Below are 22,735 nucleotides of genomic sequence, written 5' to 3' on the forward strand. Positions count from 1 at the left end.
GACCATCCGTCCTCATCTTAGCTTGATGAGATCTGTAAAAACCTCTCAAATAAGGTGACAGTCTGAAGTTTGGGGTAGGTGGGAGTTTTCAGAGGACACCCTGCCGGTCAGCACACCCACAAACTTGCAGGAACCACAGCAACACGACCCAGGAATAAAGGTGCACGTTGGACACATCAGAGGAATTCTAGGTGGGCACGACACTTTTCCACTGGTCTCCTTCAACTGTAGTCGGAGCCCCAGGTAGGTTAAGATCCCTTTACAGAAATTCTGCACACTAACTGTTTTATTTAACACATCATCTGCTCTAAGGTCGGCCCCTCTCAACTGCTTGTAGGAAGCATTACCGTGGGGAGGGAACTTCAGCGAAACATGAAATCACAGAGCCCTTCCAACGCTTGGGGATCTGACCTGACATTTGCAGCAGGGCAGATGGCTGTGCTAATGGACTGGTGAAAACTTTTTAAGTGATGAAAGGTGTGGCGAAGAACTGACCGACCATACACTTAGTCACGAGACAAAAAGCACCTTTTTTCCACTGGCATCAAATATTTACTATGCGCTGGGCTCTTCCTGGCACAGTGAGGTATTGAGTGTCGGACGCCCCTAGAAAGTTCTCCTTGGGAGGGCAATTTTTAAAAATGTGCACACACATAATGGTTACAATTTTGCAATAATTGATAATTCTGGCATTAGTTGGAGTCACCCAGTCAACGGAAGAAGAGATTCTAAGATATGATTTGTGGTCACTTTTTTGGAATTACTCTTAGTTCTCCTACTGCCTTCCACTTGGGACACTTCTCAAGGTCTCCAGCCTGGATCCCAAACCAGGCTTTGCTGACCAGGAGCGGGGCCCAATGAACAAGTCTGCGGGGCTGTCCAGCACCCAGACCCGCGAGCTTCCTCCCGGCATCCAGATGTTCTGGAAACAGCTGGATTAGTTAGGATGGCGCCCACATCGGAAATTCTAGCTTACAGCTGTAGAGAGGATCCAATGTGTCTTTCAGCCTCCACAGTGAACACCGGATGGAAGGTAACCCAGGCCGTGGCATTCGGGGCTCTCTGGAGAATAAGGCTTGGGGACCGTCGCATATAGGGCGCGCGAGGGCAGGGACGGGAATCCAGTTGGTGTGGCTCTGGGCTCTTGGCTGATGAGGCAGGCCCTCGGGCTGGGGTAGCCGGCGGCCCGGAGAGACAGTGCCAGACCCCGGTTCCTGGGTCTCCCCCGCTTGCTCCGGGACGCGGCAGGCCAGGGGCGCGGGGCTCTGGTCTGCACTTTTCCTTCCCAGGCCTCTCCCACTTCCTCTCCCCACCGGCCCCCGCCCCTCCGCCCAGGCCAGGTCCCCGGGAGCCGCGCCTCCCGCAGGGTCCCATCCTCCTCCCCGAGGGACCCAAAGGAGGAGAATTCCTGTGGGTCCCAGGAGTGCCAAAAGTGCGGAGCAAGACGGGAAATTGCAACACCCCTCCCCCGCCCGCAGCCCTCCCCCGTGGCTTTCCCGTAACGCCCGCCCTCGGCGCTCGTCCCGCGGCTGATTCATAGTCCGGGCGCGGGGCCCCTCGGCACGTCCGGCCCGGCGTCCACTCCCGCGGCCGCCCCGGCGCCCCACGCGCCGCCGAGGACCCCATCCGGCCTGCAGAGCCCGTCCCTCGGCGGCCCGCGGCGTGAGTACCCTCGAACCGTCGGGTCGTGTCCCGCGCTGCCCCCAGCGCCTGCGTCGGCGACTTCCGACGGGACAGCCCTGGCGCGGCGCGGGCACGAAGCGCCCTCCCCGCCGCGGGCCTGCACTGTCCGCGCGCCTCTGCCCCGCGCGCGGCTTGGCTCGGGCTCGGGTGTGCGCAGGCACCGCGCTCCGAGGGGTCCCCGCCTCCCGGCCGCCCGCCCCGCGCCTGCTCTGGAGCTCAGCGTCCCTTGGCCTGCGCCCCCGGGGTCCGGGGCTGTGTGTTCCCGGTGGACCCGCGGCGGCCTCCTCCTCCGGCCCGCGGCGTCCCCGAGCGCTCGCCTCCCGAGCCCCAGCTCGCGCGCCGACTGCAGTGTCTCCAGGACTCCGTGGGTCTTTCTCCACCCAGGCCCTGTTCAGACGCGCAAGTGGGAGGCGCTGGGCTCAGGTGAGCGGGGAATCCCGAGGTGTCCCTGGTTGTGCCTGGGACGGACGCCACGACACCCAGGCGGAGAGGGCTCGTCCGAGACCACCGAGTAGGCGGTAGGGACCCCGAAATGGGAGCCCAGGACTCCCAGGCCTGACCTTTCTCTCCGACACGGCGACTCCTTCCTTGCTAATGGTGGATCCCCGGCCAGCACCGGTGCGTCCCGCCTGCGGAGAGACGCTGTTCTGAGGCTCACATCCTGGGTATCAGGGTAGGCACGGGAGGAGGCCGAATTCAAGAGAGTGTCTGATGTGAGCTGGAAGAACCCTGCGTGGAGGAGAAAGCAGCTTTGGTCTTCATCTCCCTTCCAGCCGGCTCGGGGAGCTGGGCCAGGGGACTTTGTGCTTCTTAGCCCAGGTTGCCTTGTTTTTGCACTGGCTGTGGAGCAGGCGCTGTTCCAAGCGCACTCTCTGCTTACCCGTGTTCGCCCAGGGCAAGGAGCTAGGATGGCCGTCCTCGTTCTGGCGCTGTGGAAGTTGAGGTCCAGTAGCTTGTCTGTGGTCACACCACTAGCAGGTGGCAAAGCCGGAGTTTGGCTTTTCACTCTGCTGACAGCCGCCCTGGTGTACCTAGCACTCTTACTGCCGTGGGCTGGGAAGTGGTGTTTCATTACCGACTGGCTTTTTCTGCTTTAAAATGCACTCCGTGCGGAGTGTTTGGCCCAGCGGTTAATACACCTGCTAAGAGGTGCGTCCCCTATCGGAGTGCCTGGTTTCCTACCTGCCTGCAGCTCCTGACTCCAACGTGTTGCTAATGCAGACCCTGGGAGGGAGCAGGAAGGTTCCAGGGGCTGGATTCCTGGCTCTGCCTGCGACTCCCTTCCAGGCCCTGCTGTGGCAGGCATTTGAGGAGTGAACCAGCCGGTGGGAGTGCGCTCACTCTGTCTCGTCTCTCAAAATTTAAAACGCATTCAGAGACTGAGATGGAAGGGCCCCAAGTCGTGGTGGTGGCCAGGGGTTCCCAAACTTAGCTATTCCTGAGACTTAGCCCTGGAGTTGTTTCAACCCCAGCTAGCCATTCAGAATCTCCAGGGTGTGCTCACGGTGATGTCTCCCCGCCCACCTCCCTCACCCCCTGGTTTAGTTCAGTGGTACTTGGAAAAGCTGATGGAAATCATGGAATTTAAAGAGGGGCTTATTTTGGTGCAATGCCGTTTGGAAATGCACGCACCGCCTTTTGCAGTACGCATTTTCCATGGACATTTTCCATGAGGATGTCTCTGCTGGCAGGAAGCTCACTACCGGACATGCTGTTGCTGGACAGAGCTAATTCCCAGCTGTAACCTGCCTGCTTGTGACTGACGCCCTGGCCCTGGGCCCGGCTCCTGTTGTCTCTGCAAACGTTCATGCATGGTGCATCAGAGGCAGCTGTGTAAGAACAGGGCGTGTTGGTGCCCAGCAGAGAGATGACCCTTAACACCAGGTCTCTTCTCCCCACCCCTTTCTTCAACCCAGACAGAGCAGGGACGGCTACAGGATGCCCAGAGGTATTGCCAGGTCTCCGATGTTTTCGGAACCCTTTTGTCCCCTCCAGAGAGGCACCACGCCCGGAAAACGCCTACGGTGTTGAAAGAGTCACCCGTGATCCTGTGCTTGACAGGAGGAAGCAGTGTTTTCCCTGTGGGAACCCAACTGGATTGTCCGCTGGTTCCAGTAGAAGGAAGTCTCAGTGGATGGGCGCCTCACTTACAGGAACAGGGGGCCCCAACCCGCCTCTCCCTGGAGGAGGAAGTCTTTCTGGATTAAAATAAAAATCTGTGAAATGGAAAAACAAAACAAACAGAAGGCCATGGCCTTGGGGGAGAGAGCCCCTCCCTCCGAGCCGGTTTCCGCGTTGCTGGAAAGAGGAGTTTCTTGGCCAACAGCAGCTGGGTCCTTGGCATCACAGCCATCCTTCTCGCCTCGGTTTGCTTCCACTGGCTCCTTAGCATTTCTTTACTCTAGGTTCTATTTTGTTTGATAAATTGTACAGCACGGGGTGGGTGTTTGGCCCGGTGGGTAAGGGGCCAGTTGGGATGCTAGTGTCTCATGTCAGAATGCTTGGGTGTGACTATGGCTCCTGATTCTAGCTTTCGGCTGATTTGTAGGCCCTGAGAGGTGTGGGCTCATCCCACGAGGCCCGTGCTCTGCTGGCATGGGTGGAGCAAGGCGAGGCGAGGCAAGGCGCCATTCGGCAGCAGGCTCCTGAGACAAGTTTCGGTGACCATGTCTGCTTTTTTAAGATCAAGCATAAGTTTTTAAGGGCAGGCAGACAGGCGTAGCTAATTCAGGACAACACTAATTCTATAGGATAGAACTGATATTGGCACCGCTATTCTCTAATCAGCTTGAGGATCACGTAGCTAGGGTAGCTTTCCAGGTGGTCCTAATGGGCCTGGGCCACACCTGGGAGCTGTTTACCAGATTGGCAATTACAGGGTCCTTTAACAGGGAGCAGAGGTGGGGAAAAGTGCCTGGGGCTCCCGCCGCCTGCCAGCAGTCAGGTTGTGGGGTCCCTCCCGGGAGGCATGGTACACCATACCCTCTCAACCTCCTGCCTGGGCAAGGCAGGCAGTCTCACGGGATCACCCACAGAGAGGCAGCAAATGATGGCTCCAGTAATGGGGTTCTGCCACCCACATGGGGACTCGAGTTGAGTTCCCAGCTCCTGGAAGCCTGGTTGGAGCTATTGCAGTCACTGGGGAGTGAATCAGTGGATGGAAACTCTGTCTCTCAAATAAATAAATTAAAAAATTTAAAAAGTATAATTTATTGGGACTGGCATTGTGCTGCAGTGAGTTAAGCTGCTGCCTGCGACACCAGCATCCCCATATGAGCACCTTTGTCAACTACTGGCGCTCCACTTCCCATCCAGCTCCCTGCTACTTGGCCTGGGACAACAGCAGAAGATGCCCCAAATACTTGGGTCCCTGCCACTCACATGAGAAACTCAAATGGATCTCCTGGCTCCTGACTTCTTCCCAGCCCAGCCCCAACCAATATGGCCATTTGAGGAGTGGACCAGTGGCTGGAGGATCTCTCTCTCTCTCTCTCCTCTTTCTCTCTCTCTCTAACTCTCCCCCTCGCTCTGTCATTCTGCATTCCAAATAAATAAATTTTTTTAAAAAATTGTCAAGTTTAATAAATAATAATATAGTAACTGAACACATGCTCACTCAATATAGAAATGTGTACAATGAAATATAGCAATACATCATCACCTCACTCCCATTCAGAAAACCAAAGTTTAAGTTTGGTACTTGTCATTCCAAGACTTTTTTCTTTTCCAATAGATTTGCATAATATGTATATATTTCATTTATGCATGTTTTAAAATATTTTTAAAACTTAACACATTTATTTATCTGAAAGGCAGAGTTACAAAGAGGAAGAGACACAGAGCGAGATCTTCTGTCTGCTGGTTCACTCCCCAGCGGTTGGGGCTGGGCAAGGCTAAAGCCAGGAGCCTGGAATTCCATTCTGGTCTGCCATGTGGGTAGCAGGGACTCAAGCTTGGGCTATCTTTCACTGCCTTGCCAGGCACATTAGCAGGGAGCTGGATGGTAAGTGGTGCAGCTGGGACTCGTATTGGCACTCTAATATGGGATGCCAGCTTTGTAAGCAGTGGCTTAACTCACTGCACCACGACGCCGGCCCCCACATCTGTCCTAATTCTGTATGTTTGCTGTGTTTACTGTTCTGCACCTTAGTTTTACCTTCGAAGTCAGAGATCTTTCCACATTCGTATGTACTTCTTTTGTTGAGGACCACACAGTATTCTAAGGTAGAAAAAGCATGTAATTTATCCATCCTTTCCCTTATTGATGGACACTTGGGTTGCTTAAAATTATTCAACAATAGCTATGGTGACTCAGGGAGGATCATGCATTCCTCTTTGTCCTTGAGTGTATTTCATTGGAATAGACTTGTAGGAGAGGTGTTTGTAGATCAAAGAGTTGTGCCTACTTTTTTAAAAAAGACTTATTTATTCAGTTGGTAGAGAGGAGCCATCCTACAACGCTTTCCCAGGTGCATTAGCAGGGAGCTGGATTGGAAGCTGAGCAGCTGGGACTGATATGGGAGGGGATGCCGGCACTGCAGGGGGCAGCTAGCTCACTGCGCCACTGCTCCAGGCCCCAAGTTTGCCTGTTTTTCAACTTGATAGCTAGAGCCCGTCAAATCGCACCGCCCCACAGCCCCCTGGTACTGGAGCATTTACACTCAGTGCAGGAGATTCTGCCCCCCTTAGCCCTCCTATCGCCAGGCGTTTTCCTCTCTGTCCTTTTTAAATTTTCAAATCTGGTGAAAGAGTGTAACCTTGTGTAGCATTTTAATTACATTTTGCTAATTACTACTCCGATTTATTGTCAGTGTATATGAGTCATTTGGGTTCTTCTTGAATTTCCTGTTTATGTCCTTTGTTCATTGTTCTATGGAGCTGGTAATTCTTACTCCTGTTTATTGCAGAAGTAACGCATGCATTCTGCATCTTACCCTTTGTCACAGATGATGGAAATATTTCTCTTGGCATAGGGCTCTTTCTCCAGTTGTTTGTGGTGCTAAAAAGCACACAACATGACATTTACCATCTCTATTAGTCAACTTTCCATTACCTTAACTAAAACACCTGGAGGAAGGTCTCGGGAAGAGAAGTGTTTATTTCAGCTTGCGGGTTCACAGTTCAAGACTTGGTGTCCCCACTAGTCGAGTGTCTGGCAGAGACTGGCCGTGGCAGGGCGTGTGTGGAGGAGCAAACCCGTGGCCAGCGTGGAAGCAGAGAGGGCCACAGGAAGCATGCCTGGCAAAGGAAACGAACTCTCTTCCTTAGGAAGCTTCCCGGGAGCTCGCAGTGGGCCCCCCTGCCAGAGCTTGTAATCAGATGAACCCTTCACCCTTGGTCCATCAACTGTTAACTAAAGACCCCTGGGTTTCATGTCTGCGTGAGTCTGGGGAGCCGAGTCCTGCTCCGTCCTTGCCGCCACCTTACCCATCTTTAAGTGTGTCGCTCGATGGCATTCAGTACATTCATTCACAGTGCTGTGCAGCTGTCACCCGCATCCATTTCCAGAACCTTTGCAGCTGACAAAACTGAGGCCCTGGGGCCGGTGCCATTGAGCAATAGGTAATCCTCCGTCTGCAGCGCCAGCACCCGCTATGGGCACCAGTTCGAGTCCAGCTGCTCCTCTTCTGATCCAGCTCTCTGCTGTGGCCTGGGAAAGCAGTAGAAGATGGCCCAAGTGCTTGGGCCCCTGCATCCTTTTGGGAGACCAGGAAGAAGCTCCTGGCTTTGGATTGGTGCAGCTCTGGCTGTTGTGGCCATCAGGGGAGTGAACCAATGGAAGGAAGACGTCTCGCCATCTCTCATATCACTATCTGTAACTCTACCTCTTAAATAAATAAATATAATCTTAAAAAAAAAAAAACTGAGACTCTGTGCCCATTAAATAATAACTCCCCATTTCCCGCTTCCTCAGCTCCTGGCAACCACCATCCTACTGTCTTTTTAAATTTGACTATTCTAGGCACCTCCTGGAAGTGGAATCATACAGTACAGGGCTCTTCCAAAAGTCCATGAAAAATGCAGTTAAAAGATAGGTCTGTTTTGGTGCAAATTGCTTTTTGAAATCCATGCATACTTCAAAAAGTTTGTAGAAGTATGTGTGATGAAAAAAATTGGTTTCCAAGTTTTTCTTTGCACCCCAATTTTTAAAAAAGATTAATTATATTTATTTGAAAGAGAGAGAGAGAGAGAGAGAGGGAGAATCTTCCATCCACTGGTTCATTCTCCAAATGGCCACAATGGTTACAGCTGGGCCAGACTGACACCAGGAGCCAGGAACTGCTTCCAGGTCTTCCACGTGGGTGCTAGGCCCAAGCACTGGGGCCATCCTCTGCTCCTTTCCCAGGGGAGCTGAATCAGAAGTGGAACTGCCGGGTCTTGAACCAGTGTTCTTTTGGGATGCCAGTCACCCAGGCGATGACTTTACTTGGCCCCCTTAATCTTATTTTTCTGTGAACTTTTGAGAGTACTCTAATTTTTGTCTTTTTGTAACTGACTTATTTCATTTAGCATATTATCCTCAAAGTTTATCCATGTTGCAGCAAATATTGAAAATCTCTTCATGTTTAAGACTAATATTCCCTTGTATGTGTATATCACACTTTGCTGACCCGTTTATATTGTTTTTGCCTTTATCTTTTGCTACGCAGAAGTTTTAATCATTTGTATGATCCATCTACCCATCTCATGATTTCTGTGCTTTCTCTAATTTAGGAAGGTCTTTTCCACCTACAAAAACTTTTTAAATTATATTATTTTCTTCTAGTACTTTTATTATTTTGGTTTTTAGACTTAGCTTTTTTAAAACATCAGATTTTTTTTTTTTACAAGGTTAAAGGTAAGGATGTAATTTAATTTTTAAAAAGTTGTAGATGGGCCAACATTGTGGCATGGTAGGTTAAGCCTCTACTTGCAGTGCCAGCATCCTATATGGATGCAGGTTCAAGTCTCGGCTGCTCCACTTCCCATCCAGCTCTCTGTTAATGGCTTGGGAAAGCAGCAGAGGATGGCACAAGTGCTTGGGCCCCTGCACCCGCGGGAGACCCAGAAGAAGCTCCTGGCTTCAGATGGGCCCAGCTCCGGCCATTGCCACCTTCCCTCTCGGTCTCTCCCTCTCTCTGCCTCTCAAATAAATAAATAATTTTTTAAAAAAGTTTTAGGTGATTGATCCAACATCATTTAGTTAAAAGTCCACCTTTTCTCCAACTCATTTGGAATTCTGTTTTTATCATAAGAGAAATTCCTGTTTACCCAAGGGCCTCTGAGGACTGTGTGCTCTTTCACTGGTCTTTTTTTATGTTTTCTGATGCCAGTGTCACCCCAGGGTAATTCCTGGGGGTTTAGTACCATGTTTCTGTTATCTTGTAATTTATATTTATTAGCACGTTTTGTTCAAAAAATTCTCTTACCAATGGTTGTATGCATTTCCCCTCTCCTGTAGACTGTTCAGCTAGCTCCCCGCGTTTAATAAAATCCTGGTGGAATTCTTAGCGTCTCCCCGAGTTTAGAAGTGTTAGCAGCTCTGGTAGGCGCCGCCAGCACCGAGGACGCCGTGTCACGCAGCGAGGCATTAGGTCGTGGCGAGTCCCTCGGCTGGTTTCAGGGTCTGGCTTCATGTTGCAGTAACCCTGTCGCCGTGGGCGTGTTCCTTTCGACTTCTTTTACCTGTAATTTTCCTCATCTACGTGTGGGGATAAAAATCAAACCCTTTTCAGAGAGCTGTTGGGAAGATGCAGCTAATCCAGGCGTGAGTCACTTGGCAAAGCCCCTGGCGGAGGGTTGGGAGCCAACACTTGCCAACTGAAATCATATTTATGTTTATGTTTGTTTATATATGACCCTGGGATTTGCATACTGCCTTACTGGAAGTACAAGTCAGTAAATGCTGCTTTTATGTATCGAATACACACACACACACACACACCCCATGTATGGAGATTAGCAGTGCCTGTGCATTTGCACCACCTGGGGATCTCATTAAATGCAGGTTTGTATTCAGTAAGACTGAGCTGCAGCCTGGTGTTGGGTTCCAGGTGATGGCAGTGCTGCTGGTCCTTTGTCCACACCCTGACGGTGGCGTTTTGCGCTGCTGTTGCAAGTTACGCTGCTCGTACTGACCTGTACTTGTGTCCCTTTCTTCCTTTCCTCTTCTCCCTCCCTTCCTCTTTATTTTGGTTTGTTGAAAGAAAAACGGTTAGTGAGAGCACTCAGTGCAGCTCTCAGTTCTCAGCTCTGAAGTCACGGAGGCAGTGCCTCTCTGGATTCTGTAAAACAGCTGACTTCAGATAGACAGTCAGGCAAAACATTTCCCGTCTGGGTGTGAGATTGGAGATCGGCTGAAAGAACAGCCGCCGCTGCGAGTGGCTTAGCCAACAGCAAAGTGTAAGGCATAGGAACACCGGGGGACAGGCAAGAGGAAAGAGCTCTTGGCAGACAGAATGCGCTGCCCTTGGTTGTGCAGGTGCCAACTGTTGAGAGGACGTGAGCTGCTCTTTCTTGCACGGAAATTTCCACACATCGTGGTCTCACCCGGTCGGCTCGCTCCCGGTCTTCCTAAGGGTGGATTTGATGACCGTACGTGCATACGCAGCTCACTGCTGCCGTCTGTGAGGATGTGAGGAGGGGGTGGCAGTCCATGTTCTGCCCGGGACACCGGTGACGTTGGGTTGTTTGCTTGGCACCAGAATACCCGACACCCTCCTAGGCTGACCCAGCACCTGCAGAACACCAGCGTTTCTCAGATGCGTTCAGTAGGCGTGGATTGGATTTGCATAGCAAAACATCGTCAGCTGGCTGAGTCCCTGTGAAAACACGGATGCTGTGGCTTGCAGACGGTTAGCCCACCCCCAACTCACGCAGGGATCTGATCCCAAAGTCTCACGCCAGTGGTATTCCTAGGGTGGTGGTTTACTCCCAGGGCGGTGGTTACAGGCGGGGCCTTTAAGAAGTGGTTGGGTTCTATTAGGTAAGGAGGGCGCAGTCCTCCAGATTAGCTCCTGATTCCTTTATCAGGAGGAGGGGCGGCCCGGTGATAGAGGTGGACGCATGCGCTTCTGCTCCCTTGCGTGGTGCTCGGTGCTGCCTCGGTATTGCCGGCACCAGGGCCGCCGCCGGAGGGGGCCCCCCAGACTTTGCACCTCCAGAACCGTGAGCCAAAGTGGACTGCTCTTCTTGAGTAAGGTAGCCTGACTCAGCTGTTTGATTAGAGTAACCTAAATGCTGACTAATGGGAGGTGACTGCTGTTGTGCAGAGGCTTGGCCCAGTGTACTTAAAACGTGCACACACACGTGCGTTGCGGTAGAGTTACTAACTTGAAGGACTTACCTGAAATTCCGCCTATCCTGCCTGCCTCCCGTCAGCTGTAAATTTCTGACTGTTACTAGGAGGGTGGGTGTGTGCATGTCTTTGGGCCGGTTTGGATCCTTCAAAAAAAGGCTGCAAGACAAATTCGCGAAATGGATTCAGGGAACAGGTGTGGGGTCCGAGTTGCCCATTAGAGGAGCCCCAGGTCTGGGCACACGCCTGGCTGGCTCACTGGCTGGGAGCCTGGGGTGGCGAGATGCGGTGGATCCAAAGGGGCGGCAGCTGGAGGCCGGCTGTCAGCTGTGTGTTGTGAACCCAGATTCTGGGCGGTGAATTCTTTGGAAGGGAGCACTGAGTGGACGGCTATGCGGTTGCCACATTTCTCTTCCAGAGATACCTTCTACACACACTACCAGGAAAGCAGCTTTTTCACTCAATATTTTAAGACTTTTTTTTATTTGAAAGGCAAAATTAACAGAGGCGGAGGCGGGGAGAGAGGGAGAGGTCAGTCTTCCATTTGCTGGTTCACTTCCCAAATGGCCACTATGGCTGGAACTCTCGGTCTGATCTGGAGCCAGGAACTTCTTCCAGGTCTCCCACATGGGTGCAGGGGATCAAGGACTTGGGCCATCTTCCACTGCTTTCCCAGGCCATAGCAGAGAGCTGGACGGGAAGTGGAGCAGCCGGGTCTCAAACCTGCGCCCCTATGGGATGCAGGCGCTTCAGGCCAGGGCTTTAACCTGCTGCTCCACAGTGCCAGCCCCGTGATTTGTATATTGAGGATGGTAGCTTTTTACTGTTGACTGCAACTGTTAATTATAGTTAAAACACCAAAATGTTTAAACATTGTATAATCAATGTAGCTATCTTTTATTGCTTCTCAGTTTCATATGGTGCCTGACAGATGATGGAAGTATTCACTCTTGTCTCCTTCTAATTTTTCAATTTTTTTAAAAGGCCTGCCCCCATGGGACTTACTTTCTAGTGGAGAAGACAGACTAATGAGTATGGAATGAAATGTCAGGTGTGACAAGTGTGTGAAGAAAATCAGCAACTTAATGGACCCTTAACAAGTACCAGACCGGCACTTTTATAAGCAATAAGCACGAGTGATGGTTATTCTCATTTTACTAATGAGGAAACTGAGGTAGAAAAGGTTAATTAACTGGACCGGCACCTGTGGCGCCGGTACTCTAGGTTCTAGCCCAGGTTGGGGCACCGGATTCTGTCCTGGTTGTTCCTCTTCCAGTCCAGCTCTCTGCTGTGGCCCGGGAGGGCAGTGGAGGATGGCCCAAGTGCTTGGGCCCTGCACCCGCATGGGAGACCAGGAGAAGCACCTGGCTCCTGGCTTCGGATCGGCGCAGGGCGCCGGCCATAGCGGCCATTTGGGGGTGAACCAACAGAAGGAAGACCTTTCTCTCTGTCTCTATCTCACTGTCTAACTCTGCCTGTCAAAAAAAAAAAATACTATTGGTTGAACTCTTTAACACACAATTATTCTTAGGTGTTTAAATTTAATTGGAAAGTGATCCCTGTTAAATATAAGAGTGGGAATAAGAGAGAGAGGTGATGTATAATTTGGGACACGCTCAATTGGACTTACCCCAAACAGTAGAGTTAGAAACGTGCCAGGGGATTCCAATTCAATCCCATCAAGGTGGCATGTACCAATGCCAGCTCACTAGTCCAAGTGATCAATTTCAGTTCACAATTGATCATAATGATAGGTCTAAGAGTCAAAAGGGCACATAAATAAGACTAGTGTCTGCTAATACTCACTGATAGAATTAAAAAGGAGAGAACGATCCAACATGGGAAGTGGGATACACAGCAGACTCATAGAATGGCAGATGTCCTAAACAGCACTCTGGCCTCAGAATCAGCCCTTAAGGCATTCAGATCTGGCTGAAGAGCACATGAGAGTATTTTAGGCATGGAAAGCCAAGACACTCTGGCAAAAAACAAAACAAAACAAAAAAAACGCCTAAATGAAAGATCTCTGCGAGTGAGATCCCAGTAGAAAGAATGGGGCCATCAAAGAAGGAGGTACCTTTCTCTGAAGGGAGGAGAGAACTTCCACTTTGACTATGACCTTGTCTAAATAAGATTGGAGTTGGCGAACTCAAGAGGCTTACATAGCCTTGGCAGCTCATGACAAGAGCCTAGGGTGATTACTGACACCATAAACAAAAGTGTCAATTGTTAAGTCAGCAACAGGAGTCACTGTGCACTTACTCCCCATGTAGGATCTCTGTCCTTAATGTGTTGTCCTATGTGAATTAATGCTATAACTAGTACTCAAACAGTACTTTACACTTTGTGTTTCTGTGTGGCTGCAAACTGTTGAAATCTTTACTTAATATATACTAAATTGATCTTCTGTATATAAAGAGAATTGAAAATGAATCTTGATGTGAATGGGATGGGAGAGGGAGTGGGAGAGGGGAGAGTTGCGGTCGGGAGGGAAGTTATGGGGGGGGGGGAAAGCCACTGTAATCCAAAAGCTGTACTTTGGGAATTTATGTTTATTAAATAAAAGATAAAAAAATACTTATTTCAAAGGCAGAGTTAGAGAGGTCTTCCATCCACTGGTTCACTCCCCAAATGGCCTCAACGGCCGGAGCTGCACCGATCCAAAACCAGGAGCTTCCTCTAGGTCTCTCACGCGGGTGCAGGGGTCCCAACACTTGGACTATCTTTTACTGCTTTCCCAGGCCATAGCAGGGAGCTGGATCATAAGTGGATTAGCAAGGAATCAAACCGGCACCCATATGGGATGCCGGCACTGCAGGTGTCAACTTTATCCCTTACACTACAGCACCAGCCCCTGTCTTAATTATTTTATTCCTTGCATTCATGTCTGTTCATCTGGAATTTCTTCTACTGAAGTGGGGAGGTGATAGCAAACATGATAACCTTAGCAGTAACTGGGTTTATTCTGTGTGGGCTCTCTGGTCGGAGCTAACCCTCCTGCCCATGCTCTGAGTTAGGTTCTTCTGTTCTCACTGCCCAGAGAAGAAAGTCAGGATCCTGAGCGATGCAGAGACTTCTCCTAGTGATAGCTGTTAGGTGCTGGAGAAGGGATTTGACGCCAAAGTCTGACTTCAGAACTTGGGTTCTTTATTTACTCCTACAAGTTCTTTCCCCACACATGTTCTGGCTGTCGTTCCAGTACCATTGGGGGAATAATGGATCTTTTTTTGGATGTTTTGAAATATCACCATGAGCAGATAGTGAATTCTTGCCTGTTTGGGGGGCTCATAATATGTCTTGGTTTAAGATTTTCCATTTCTGGGGCCAGCGTGGTGGCGCACTAGGTCAATCCTCCGCCTGTGGCACTGGCATCCCATATGGGCACTGGTCCTAGTCCCAGCTGCTCTTCTTCTAATCCAACTCTCTGCTGTGGCCTGGGATAGCAGTAGAAGATGGCCCAAGTCCTTGGGCCCCTGCACCCGTGTGGGAGACTGGAGGAAGCTCCTGGCTTCAGATCAGCGCAGCTCTGGCCATTGCAGCCATCTGGGGAGTGAACCATCAGATGGAAGACCTCTCTGTTTCTCCCTCTCACTGTCTGTAACTCTACCTCTCAAATAAATAAAATCTTTAACAAAAGAAGGTCCTCCATTTCTTTGGCTTCACTTGCCACTTAGAGGCATAGATTTAATTCGAGCTGATATCACAAATATATTTCAGGGTGCATTGCTTTTTTAAAAAAATCAGTTGTGGGCCGGCGCTGTGGCTTAACAGGCTAATCCTCTGCCTTGCGGCGCTGGCACACCAGGTTCTAGTCCCGGTTGGGGCGCCGGACTCTATCCCGGTTGCCCCTCTTCCAGGCCAGCTCTCTGCTATGGCCCGGGAAGGCAGTGGAGGATGGCCCAAGTCCTTGGGCCCTGCACCCCCATGGGAGACCAGGATAAGCACCTGGCTCCTGGCTTCAGATCAGCGCGATGTGCCGTCCGCAGCGGCCATTGGAGGGTGAACCAGCAGCAAAAAGGAAGACCTTTTTCTCTGTCTCTCTCTCTCACTATCCACTCTGCCTGTCAAAAAAAAAAAAAAAAAAAATCAGTTGTGCATGTGCTAATTCAGCCTCATAAATCAGGATTTCCTAGGGGCCAACCTTGTGGCTTAGATTAAGCTGCTGCCTGCAACTCCCACAACACATAGGGGCACTTGTTCGAGTCCCAGCTGCTCCACTTCCCATCCAGCTCCCGACACCGACGTGGGGGACCCAGAGGAAGCTCCTGGCTTCAGCCTGGCCCAGCCCTAGCTGTTACGGCTATTTGGGGAGCGAACCAGTGTATGGATGGCCCCTCTGTCTCTCCCTTTCTCTCTAACACTGCCTTTCGAATAACTCTCTTAAAGGAAAATCCTGATTTTTTTTTTTTTTTTTAATTTTATCCAGTGGATGGGCTCAAAGGGGAAAGTACCCAAACTCTGCTGTGGACATGGTCCTCTGGGTGTCATTGAGGGGGAGGGGAATCAGAGTGAATCCTTGTAGGTAATTAACCCCGGGCTATAACAGGACCCCTTCAAAGGGGCCCCCACGTATAAATGGCAGTGCTCTTGAAAGAATTAAAAGGGGGTCTAGCAATGAAGACCCCACTGGGGTGCCCCCACTCCGTATGGGAGTTCCTGACTTGCTTCCTGCCAATGTGTGCCCTGGGAGGTAGCAGGGGATGGCTCAGGCCGCTGGGTCCCTGCCTGGATGCAGTTCTGGGCTGTTGTGGGCGTCTGGGGAGTGAGCTAGCACATGGAAGGATCTGTTGCTGTCTCTCTGCCTTTCAAATGAAAGGAAAATAATCACTTTGTAAACATTTGAAGGCTGAGCCTGAGAATGGTGGGCACGGAGCTCTCCAGACGCTCACACTGGAGCCCGCGCCCTCCGCAAACTGCCTCTTTCTTGCAGCTGAGATGATCTGCATATGATGTCATCGTGTCACCCGGCCAGTTCTGAAGAACTTGGCACCAGGCCCACATTCTTGGGAAGCAAATGACTCTCCCGCATGTGCTTCTCGGGAGGCTCATCTGTGGTGGGGAGGCTTCCCGGGGATAAGTCGGAGCAAACAGGAAGTGCCGGGGTGGGCAGGCAGGCTGCGGAGCTCTGTGAGAGCCGCGTTCTACTGCACACCGTGAGATAAGGGCTGAGTGAGAAGCTCTCTTAGTCCCTAGAGAAGGATGTCAGAGAGAACCATCAGGAGGCTGCACTTGGCCACAGAAGAAAGCACAAAGCCCGGAAAAGGAAGCTGCTTTCATTAAAAATAAGATGGTAGTGAGAATGAGAGAAAGTTGGCACGCATCTGTATCCGTTCAGCAGGGTGTCGACTGGGAACAGGAGCCCGCGGATGCCTGATCTGGCTGGGAGGTGTCGGATCTAAAAGCTCCAGGAAGTAGGGGAACACACGGGGCGCCGGGGCCCAGCAGTGCGGGCGAGGCTGGTGTTTTTTCCCTTGGCAAGGTCTTCCCCTTTCTCATTTCCCTCACGGCCTCTGCTCTCTGGAAATCGCAAGTGGCACTGAACGCCGCTGGATGGGTGGGAGCCCTCGTGGCCTGAGTCAGCAGTGGGGCTGCAGAGGAAAACCTCTGAGCCACCCTGGCAGGTGCACCCTGGGCAGATGGAGAGCCTGCTCAGCAGCTGGCCGCGGGGCCAGAGCCCTAGGCCCCTACACGCAGCCATGCGCCTTCCTTGGGCTGAGCTGGGAAAGCGTGACTTGATGTTGCACTTGCATTTTTGGTTGCAGGAGGGGTGCGCTGAGGGCTGGGCTTGGACCTCCCCTCTCTTCTCTGTAGCCCCTGCCTTGGGGATCACCTAGGCCTGTGGCTTCAGTACCATGCACATGCACTGAGCATCCTGGGATTCAGACCCGGGCCAGGACCTCTGCCACCCAGGAACTCCCGACTGTGCATCCGGCTTATAGACCTGGATATGGACCCTGGAGACCAGACGAGCAGCTCAGGGTAGTCATCGTGCCACAGACACGGAGCATGGCTTGCTTCTTCCCCGGTCTGCTGTGTCCCCTAAGTGGGGATTCCGTTCTGTGAGGGGCTCGGGCTGAAAACACAAGTCTCCGTGCCGCTCCTCCTGCGTGTTAGCTGTGTCTTGAAGCTCTTCCGAGACCTGCACAGGTCCTCGGGGCCTCCGCTGCTGGTCCCCGGCCCTGATGTGCTCTTTCTCGCCTGCACTGTGGTTCGTAGCCCTGCTCTTGCCCTTCAGTCTTCTCATCTCGGGGTTCTTTTCCCCCTTGGCTGAAGGCCTCTGGGGCTGCCGGCTGCTCAGGGTGGAGGCCTGGGTTTTGTCTGCTCGCTGCACTCTGCTTGGCCTGGGGCCTCCTCGCCCGGCAGCGCTCAGCTCTGCTTACCCCCGTGTGGCTCCTTGTTGTATTGGGATCTGCTGGGCGCTCCCCCACCGCAGGACATTTGCACCACTGCTCGCCACCTCTGGGTGTTCCAGTCTGTTAGCCAGGGCTCCATCGGGAAGCGATTGGCGCAGTCCAAAAAGTACAACTTGAGGATTCACTTAGAATGTGTGCAGTCCCTGGGGCTTGGAGCAGCTGACTCGGAGCCTTTTGTGTCTGCGTGTATTTATTTATTTGAGAGGCACGGAGTAGGGTTGGGGGGTGGAGTGGGCAGTGAGAGGGAGAGAGAGAAAGAGACAGAGATCTTTGGTTTGCTGGTTCATTCCCCAGTTGCCCACAGTGTCTAGGTCTGGGCCAGGCCAAGGGCAGGAACACAGAGCTCAATCCAGGTCTCCTATGTCGATGGCAGAGACCCAAATCCCGGGCCATCATTGCTCCTGGGAGGTGTGTTAGCGGGAAGCTGGGGTCTGGAGCGGAGCTGGGACGCAGACCCAGGCACGCCAGTGTGGAATGTGAGTGTCCTAACCAGCATCTTCACCCCTGGGCCAGAGCCCCTGGCGTCTCTGTCCACTCTGGGCCTTCGGGACAACTGTTCCCGAGGCTTTGCCCAAAGGGCATCTCTGGGCTGTTCCTGCTCTGCGAGTGTTGGGGATTGTCACTGATTTTTTTTTTTTCCTAAGATGGATTTATTTTTGGGGCCGGTGCTATGGTACAGCAGATTAAACCGCTGCCTGCAGCACCGGCATCCTGAGAGGGCACTGGTTCAAGTCCCAGCTGCTCCACTTGCAATCCAGCTCCCTGCCTACGTACCTGGGAAAGCAGCGGAGGATGGCCCAAATCCTTGGGCCCCAGCACTCATGTGGGAGACTCAGATGAAGCTCCTGGCTTCAGCTGGCCCAGCCGCAGCCGATGCAGCCATCTGGGAAGTGAACTAGCAGATGGAAGATCTCTGTCTGTCTCTCCCTATCTTGAACTCTTTGTTTTAAATAAAACAAATTGCTTTTTAAAATAGTTCCTTGTTTTGAAAGGCAGAGTTACAGAGGAGAGGGGGAGATATATGAAGAGACCCTCTGCTGGTTTGCCCAGGCACATTATCAGGGAGCTAGATTGGAAGGGGAGCAGCTGGGATGTGAACCGGCACCCATGTGGGATGCCGGCATCACAGGCGGCAGCTTTACCCACCACGCCACAGCGCTGGCCCCCAAGATTGACTTTAACCAGGAGGTTTCAGACAGCAGCCAGGACTTGGAGTCCCTCTGTCCGTGGTCCTGGGGGTGGTCTGGGGTCTGAGACGTGAGCGGCGGCATTGTCCGGTCACACCCCTGGAAGTCACAGGCCCTTGGCTCCTGTGCGTGCTGTGACCTGTGTGTCACGGTGGCGCCTGTCAGAACTGCTGTCCGAGGGAACAGGAAATCCGAATGACAGCCTGACAGGCGTCAGAGAGGGTGGCCAGGGTGGGGACTGCAGACAGGATATCCTGATCACTCTCCAGGATGCTCCTGAGAGCCCCAAAGCGTGGGCTTTTTTTTGTAAAGATGCGTATTTTGTTCCGTGGTGTTAACATGAGAACTTACGTTCTTGGATTTCGTTACCCCTATGGTAGTGGCTTCTGATGTTTACCATCCCTGAGGCTTGCTAAACTTCTGCAACAGGCAGAATGTTTGAGGAAAAGCCCAAATCTGGGGCAGTGTTTAAATACTCCTTCGTAACGTGACCCTTGTGCACCGTGCACGGCGCCCTCTGGATCCCCTGCTTCCACGCGGATGGGACGAGGTTTCCTTTTCACAGTGGCTGCTCACGTGCCCTCCTCCGGGGGTGTGAGTGAGGGGCATGCAGCCCTGGGCCTGTAAGTTGCCGGGAAGGGGTCTTTAAAACGCCACGGTCAGGGTCACGGTCATGTAATTGACCCCAGGCGCCTCCCTCGCCTCGCCCTTGGTTCTGAGCAGACGCCATCTCCTCTCGCGTTAGTTCCTCCCCTGGCTCTCATGGTCGCTTGTACTAGGAACCTATTTGAAGGTGTAAGTAGAGATTTTGGGAAAGGCAGGAGTGACCCAATGTGGAAAGGAGAGCACAGGGGCCAGTGTTCCCATGGGGCACTGCTTCAAGTCCCAGTTGCCCTGCCTCTGATCCGGTTCCGATCCAGCTCTCTGCTCGTGCACCTGGGAAGGCAGCAGAAAATGGTCCAGGTGCTTGGGCCCCTGCCACCCATGTGGGAGACCTGGATGGAATCCTAGCTTCAGCCTGGCCCAGCCCTGGCTTGTTGGACCCACGTGGAGAGTGAGCCAGAAGATGGAAGATCTCTCTTTTCCCCCTTCTTGGTAACTCTGTCTTTAAAATAAATAAGTAAATAAATCTTTAAAAAAATACAAAAGGGAATAGCACAAAGCAGGTCTTCCAGGTTCTGCAGCCTTTGGCTTGGACTCACCCATCGGGCACTCTGGAGTAATTGGACAGGGCAGTTAGCTTCTCCTTGTCTTCACCTTTCCTCCCACTTACCTGTAAGATACTATTTAAATAACACATGGTGGCAGTGAACATTGATGACCTAGCTCACTGAATTTCTCACTGTTGATGCAATCCAGGTGGTTGGACAGAGGCAAAAACTGACTGAGTTGTTGCTTTGCTGCTTCCTGCTGAGCCAAGGTTTGGAGAAGAAAAGTGAAATTCAGCACTTCCCCTGACTCACTGTGGTCATTAGGAGCAGATTGGGCTCACGCCTTGTGCCTCGCACTGCCCTGTGGTCAGAACACTTGGTGAATCATTGAGGCTCTTTGATCTGTGCTTTGCAGCTCCCTTCTAGGGCAAGGAGGAGGGAAGTCATTATTTTCCTCTTGAAGTTTTTGAAGAGTGTATTGGAGAGACTTGGACAGAAATAGGCAGACAGAGAAAGCACCCATCTGCTGGTGCCCTCCCCAAATGCCCATAAGAGCCAGGACGTGACTGGACCGAAGCTGAGCACGGGGAACTTCATCTGGGGCACGCATGGGGGTGACAGATCCACAGTGGCTTGAGCCATCGCGGCTGCTCCCCCGTGTCTTTGTTGACAGGAAGCTGGAGTCAGGTGCTATGGTCAGGCGTCTCCATCAACACTGTAACTGATCAGCACTGTCACTGTAACAGAAATGCCTCTGAACAGTGAGAAAACCCACCGTCTCTTGGTGGAACGTGCTAACTGTCCTGTGTTAAACTGATGAGGGGAGGAGTTGGTCGATGAGTTGCAAATGAGGTAGGAGGGATTCTGTTGTGCCGTAGGATGACTGGAGCTATAAAAATAATGTCTTCTTCCAAGTGGTAAAGGATTTTGCATGTTCTGATCATGGAGAAATGGTAAATATTGGAGGTAATGGAGATGCTAATGACTTTGCTTTGACCGCTGCACAGTGTATACCTCTGTTGAAACCTCACACTTCACACCCTTACTATATTCAATTATTATCTGCCAACTAAAAATAAAACTAGAGAGAGCTGGCGCCGTGGCTTAACAGACTAACCCTCTGCCTTGCGGCGCCGGCACCCCAGGTTCTAGTCCCGGTCGGGGCACTGGATTCTGTCTCGGTTGCCCCTCTTCCAGTCCAGCTCTCTGCTGTGGCCCGGGAGTGCAGTGGAGGATGGCCCAAGTGCTTGGGCCCTGCACCCACATGGGAGACCAGGAGAAGCACCTGGCTCCTGGCTTTGGATCAGTGCGGTGCACCGGCCGTGGCGGCCATTGGAGGGTGAACCAACGGCAAAAGGAAGACCGTTCTCTCTCTCTCTCTCTCTCTCACTATCCACTCTGCCTGTGGGGGGAAAAAAAAAGCTAGAAAGAGACAAAAATGTTAATGAAGGCGATATGGAGGAAAGGACATGCCTCCCAACACCACCCCAAGTAACTGTTTTTTTTTTTTTAACACTTTATTGATATACAGTACACATATCAGGAAATTCACATGAGAATAAAGATAAATGGATTTTTAAAGAAAAATTTGTTTATTTGAAAGGCAGAGTTACAGAGAGAGAAGGAGAGACAGGGAGATTGTACATCTGCTGGTTTGCTCCCCAAGTGGCACCAACCAGGGCTGGGCCAGGCCAAAGCTAGGAGTTTTATCTGGGTCTGTGACATGGCTGCAGAGGCCCAAGCACATGGGCCATATTCCACTGCTTTTCCAGGCACATTAACAAGGAGCTGGATTGGAAGTGGAGCAGCTGGGACTTGAACTAGCGCCCATATGAGATGCCAGCACTGCAGGCCGGGGCTTTAACCCACTGATCACACTCATAACTAACATTCACATTAAGAACAAAGCATTACGGTACCCCACACGTCCTCACTGTTACCCCCCTCCCCATTTCATTCATTCTTTCTTTTTTTCTACTCTTTCTAATGAGAATCCGTTTTTTACATTTGCCTCTTGTTTCTCTGCTTGGCCTTTGTTTCTCTCGTTTTTATAAGATTTTATTTGAAAGTTAAAGAGGTAGAGACAGAGAAGTATTCCATCCATGGTTCACTCCCCAAGAGGCCACAGCAGCCAGGGCTGAGCCGATCTGAATCCAGGAGCTTCATCTTGGTCTCCCATGTGGGTGCAGGGCTCCAAGCACTTGGGCCATCCTTGACTGCTCTCCCGGGTGCCTTAGCAGGGAGCTGGATCAGAGGTGGAACGGCTGGGACTCGAACTGGTGCCCATATGGGATGCTGGTGCTGCAGCCAGGGCTTTAACCCACTGTGCTGTAGCGCTGGCCCACTTGACCTTTCTTGGCCAACCTTTCCTTGGTTTGTAATGGGTTGATGCATTGCCACCTAGCCTCAGTGGTCCTTGTCTCCAAGCATTCGTTGTTCTCGCCTGTGGGCTCAGCAGCTCTTGGCTTGGGGTTGGCAGGCTGTGGGCTGATTTGTGCTGGCCTCAGCCACAACAGCTGAGATGTGTCACTTACTCAATCCAAGGTTCCGAAAGGGTGGCCCAGAAATGCCCTGTGATGTCAGAGGTGGAAATAGAAGAGAGCAAGCAGAAACATACGGAGTCTCTTGAGGCCTCGGCTCCTCACTGGTCACCATCTGCCATGCCACATTCAGGGGCCAAAGAAAGTCACCTGGCGGGGGCGGGGGGGGGGGGGCAGGGAAATACCCTTGTGTTGAGGGAGGGACTCGAGTCACATGGCCAGAGACAATTCAGGGAGGGAGGAGGCGGGGGGACTTTAATGCCATGCTCTGTCATTATTGGCTCAGAGAAACCGGCTAGGAGTTCAAGTCCAGTGGCCCTGATGTGTCACGTCTCTTTTTCAGAAAACCAGAACCTATGGCTGTCATTTCCGTCTCAGAGACGACATTGCTCTTGGCATTGCTGTCCTTGAGGACTCTGCAGAGCCTAGGTAAGAAGTGGAAAGGGGGTGAAGCAGCCCCTGGAGGGGGAAAGGAAGGAGCTGG

At 51.9% G+C, this 22,735-nt stretch overlaps 1 protein-coding gene across 5 annotated transcripts in view; it reads left to right on the plus strand.

Annotated features, from left to right (window-relative positions):
* The first annotated feature begins 1,581 nt into the window (after positions 1-1,581).
* The window catches only part of OSMR (oncostatin M receptor), a 72,254-nt gene continuing 51,100 nt past the window's right edge, over positions 1,582-22,735 (plus strand). For 2 of the 5 annotated variants that reach the window (XM_062211693.1, XM_062211695.1), the window contains exons 1-2: positions 1,981-2,106; positions 22,595-22,680. In XM_062211693.1, the coding sequence (XP_062067677.1) occupies positions 22,608-22,680 (73 nt within the window). In that variant the 5' untranslated portion in view covers positions 1,981-2,106; positions 22,595-22,607. Of the gene's footprint in view, positions 1,663-1,980; positions 2,107-22,594; positions 22,681-22,735 lie in introns of those variants that run through there. The other 3 variants (XM_062211697.1, XM_062211698.1, XM_062211694.1) reach the window with 2 other exon arrangements.

Source organism: Lepus europaeus, chromosome 15 (assembly GCF_033115175.1).
Source record: "Lepus europaeus isolate LE1 chromosome 15, mLepTim1.pri, whole genome shotgun sequence".
Lineage (NCBI taxonomy): Eukaryota > Metazoa > Chordata > Mammalia > Lagomorpha > Leporidae > Lepus > Lepus europaeus.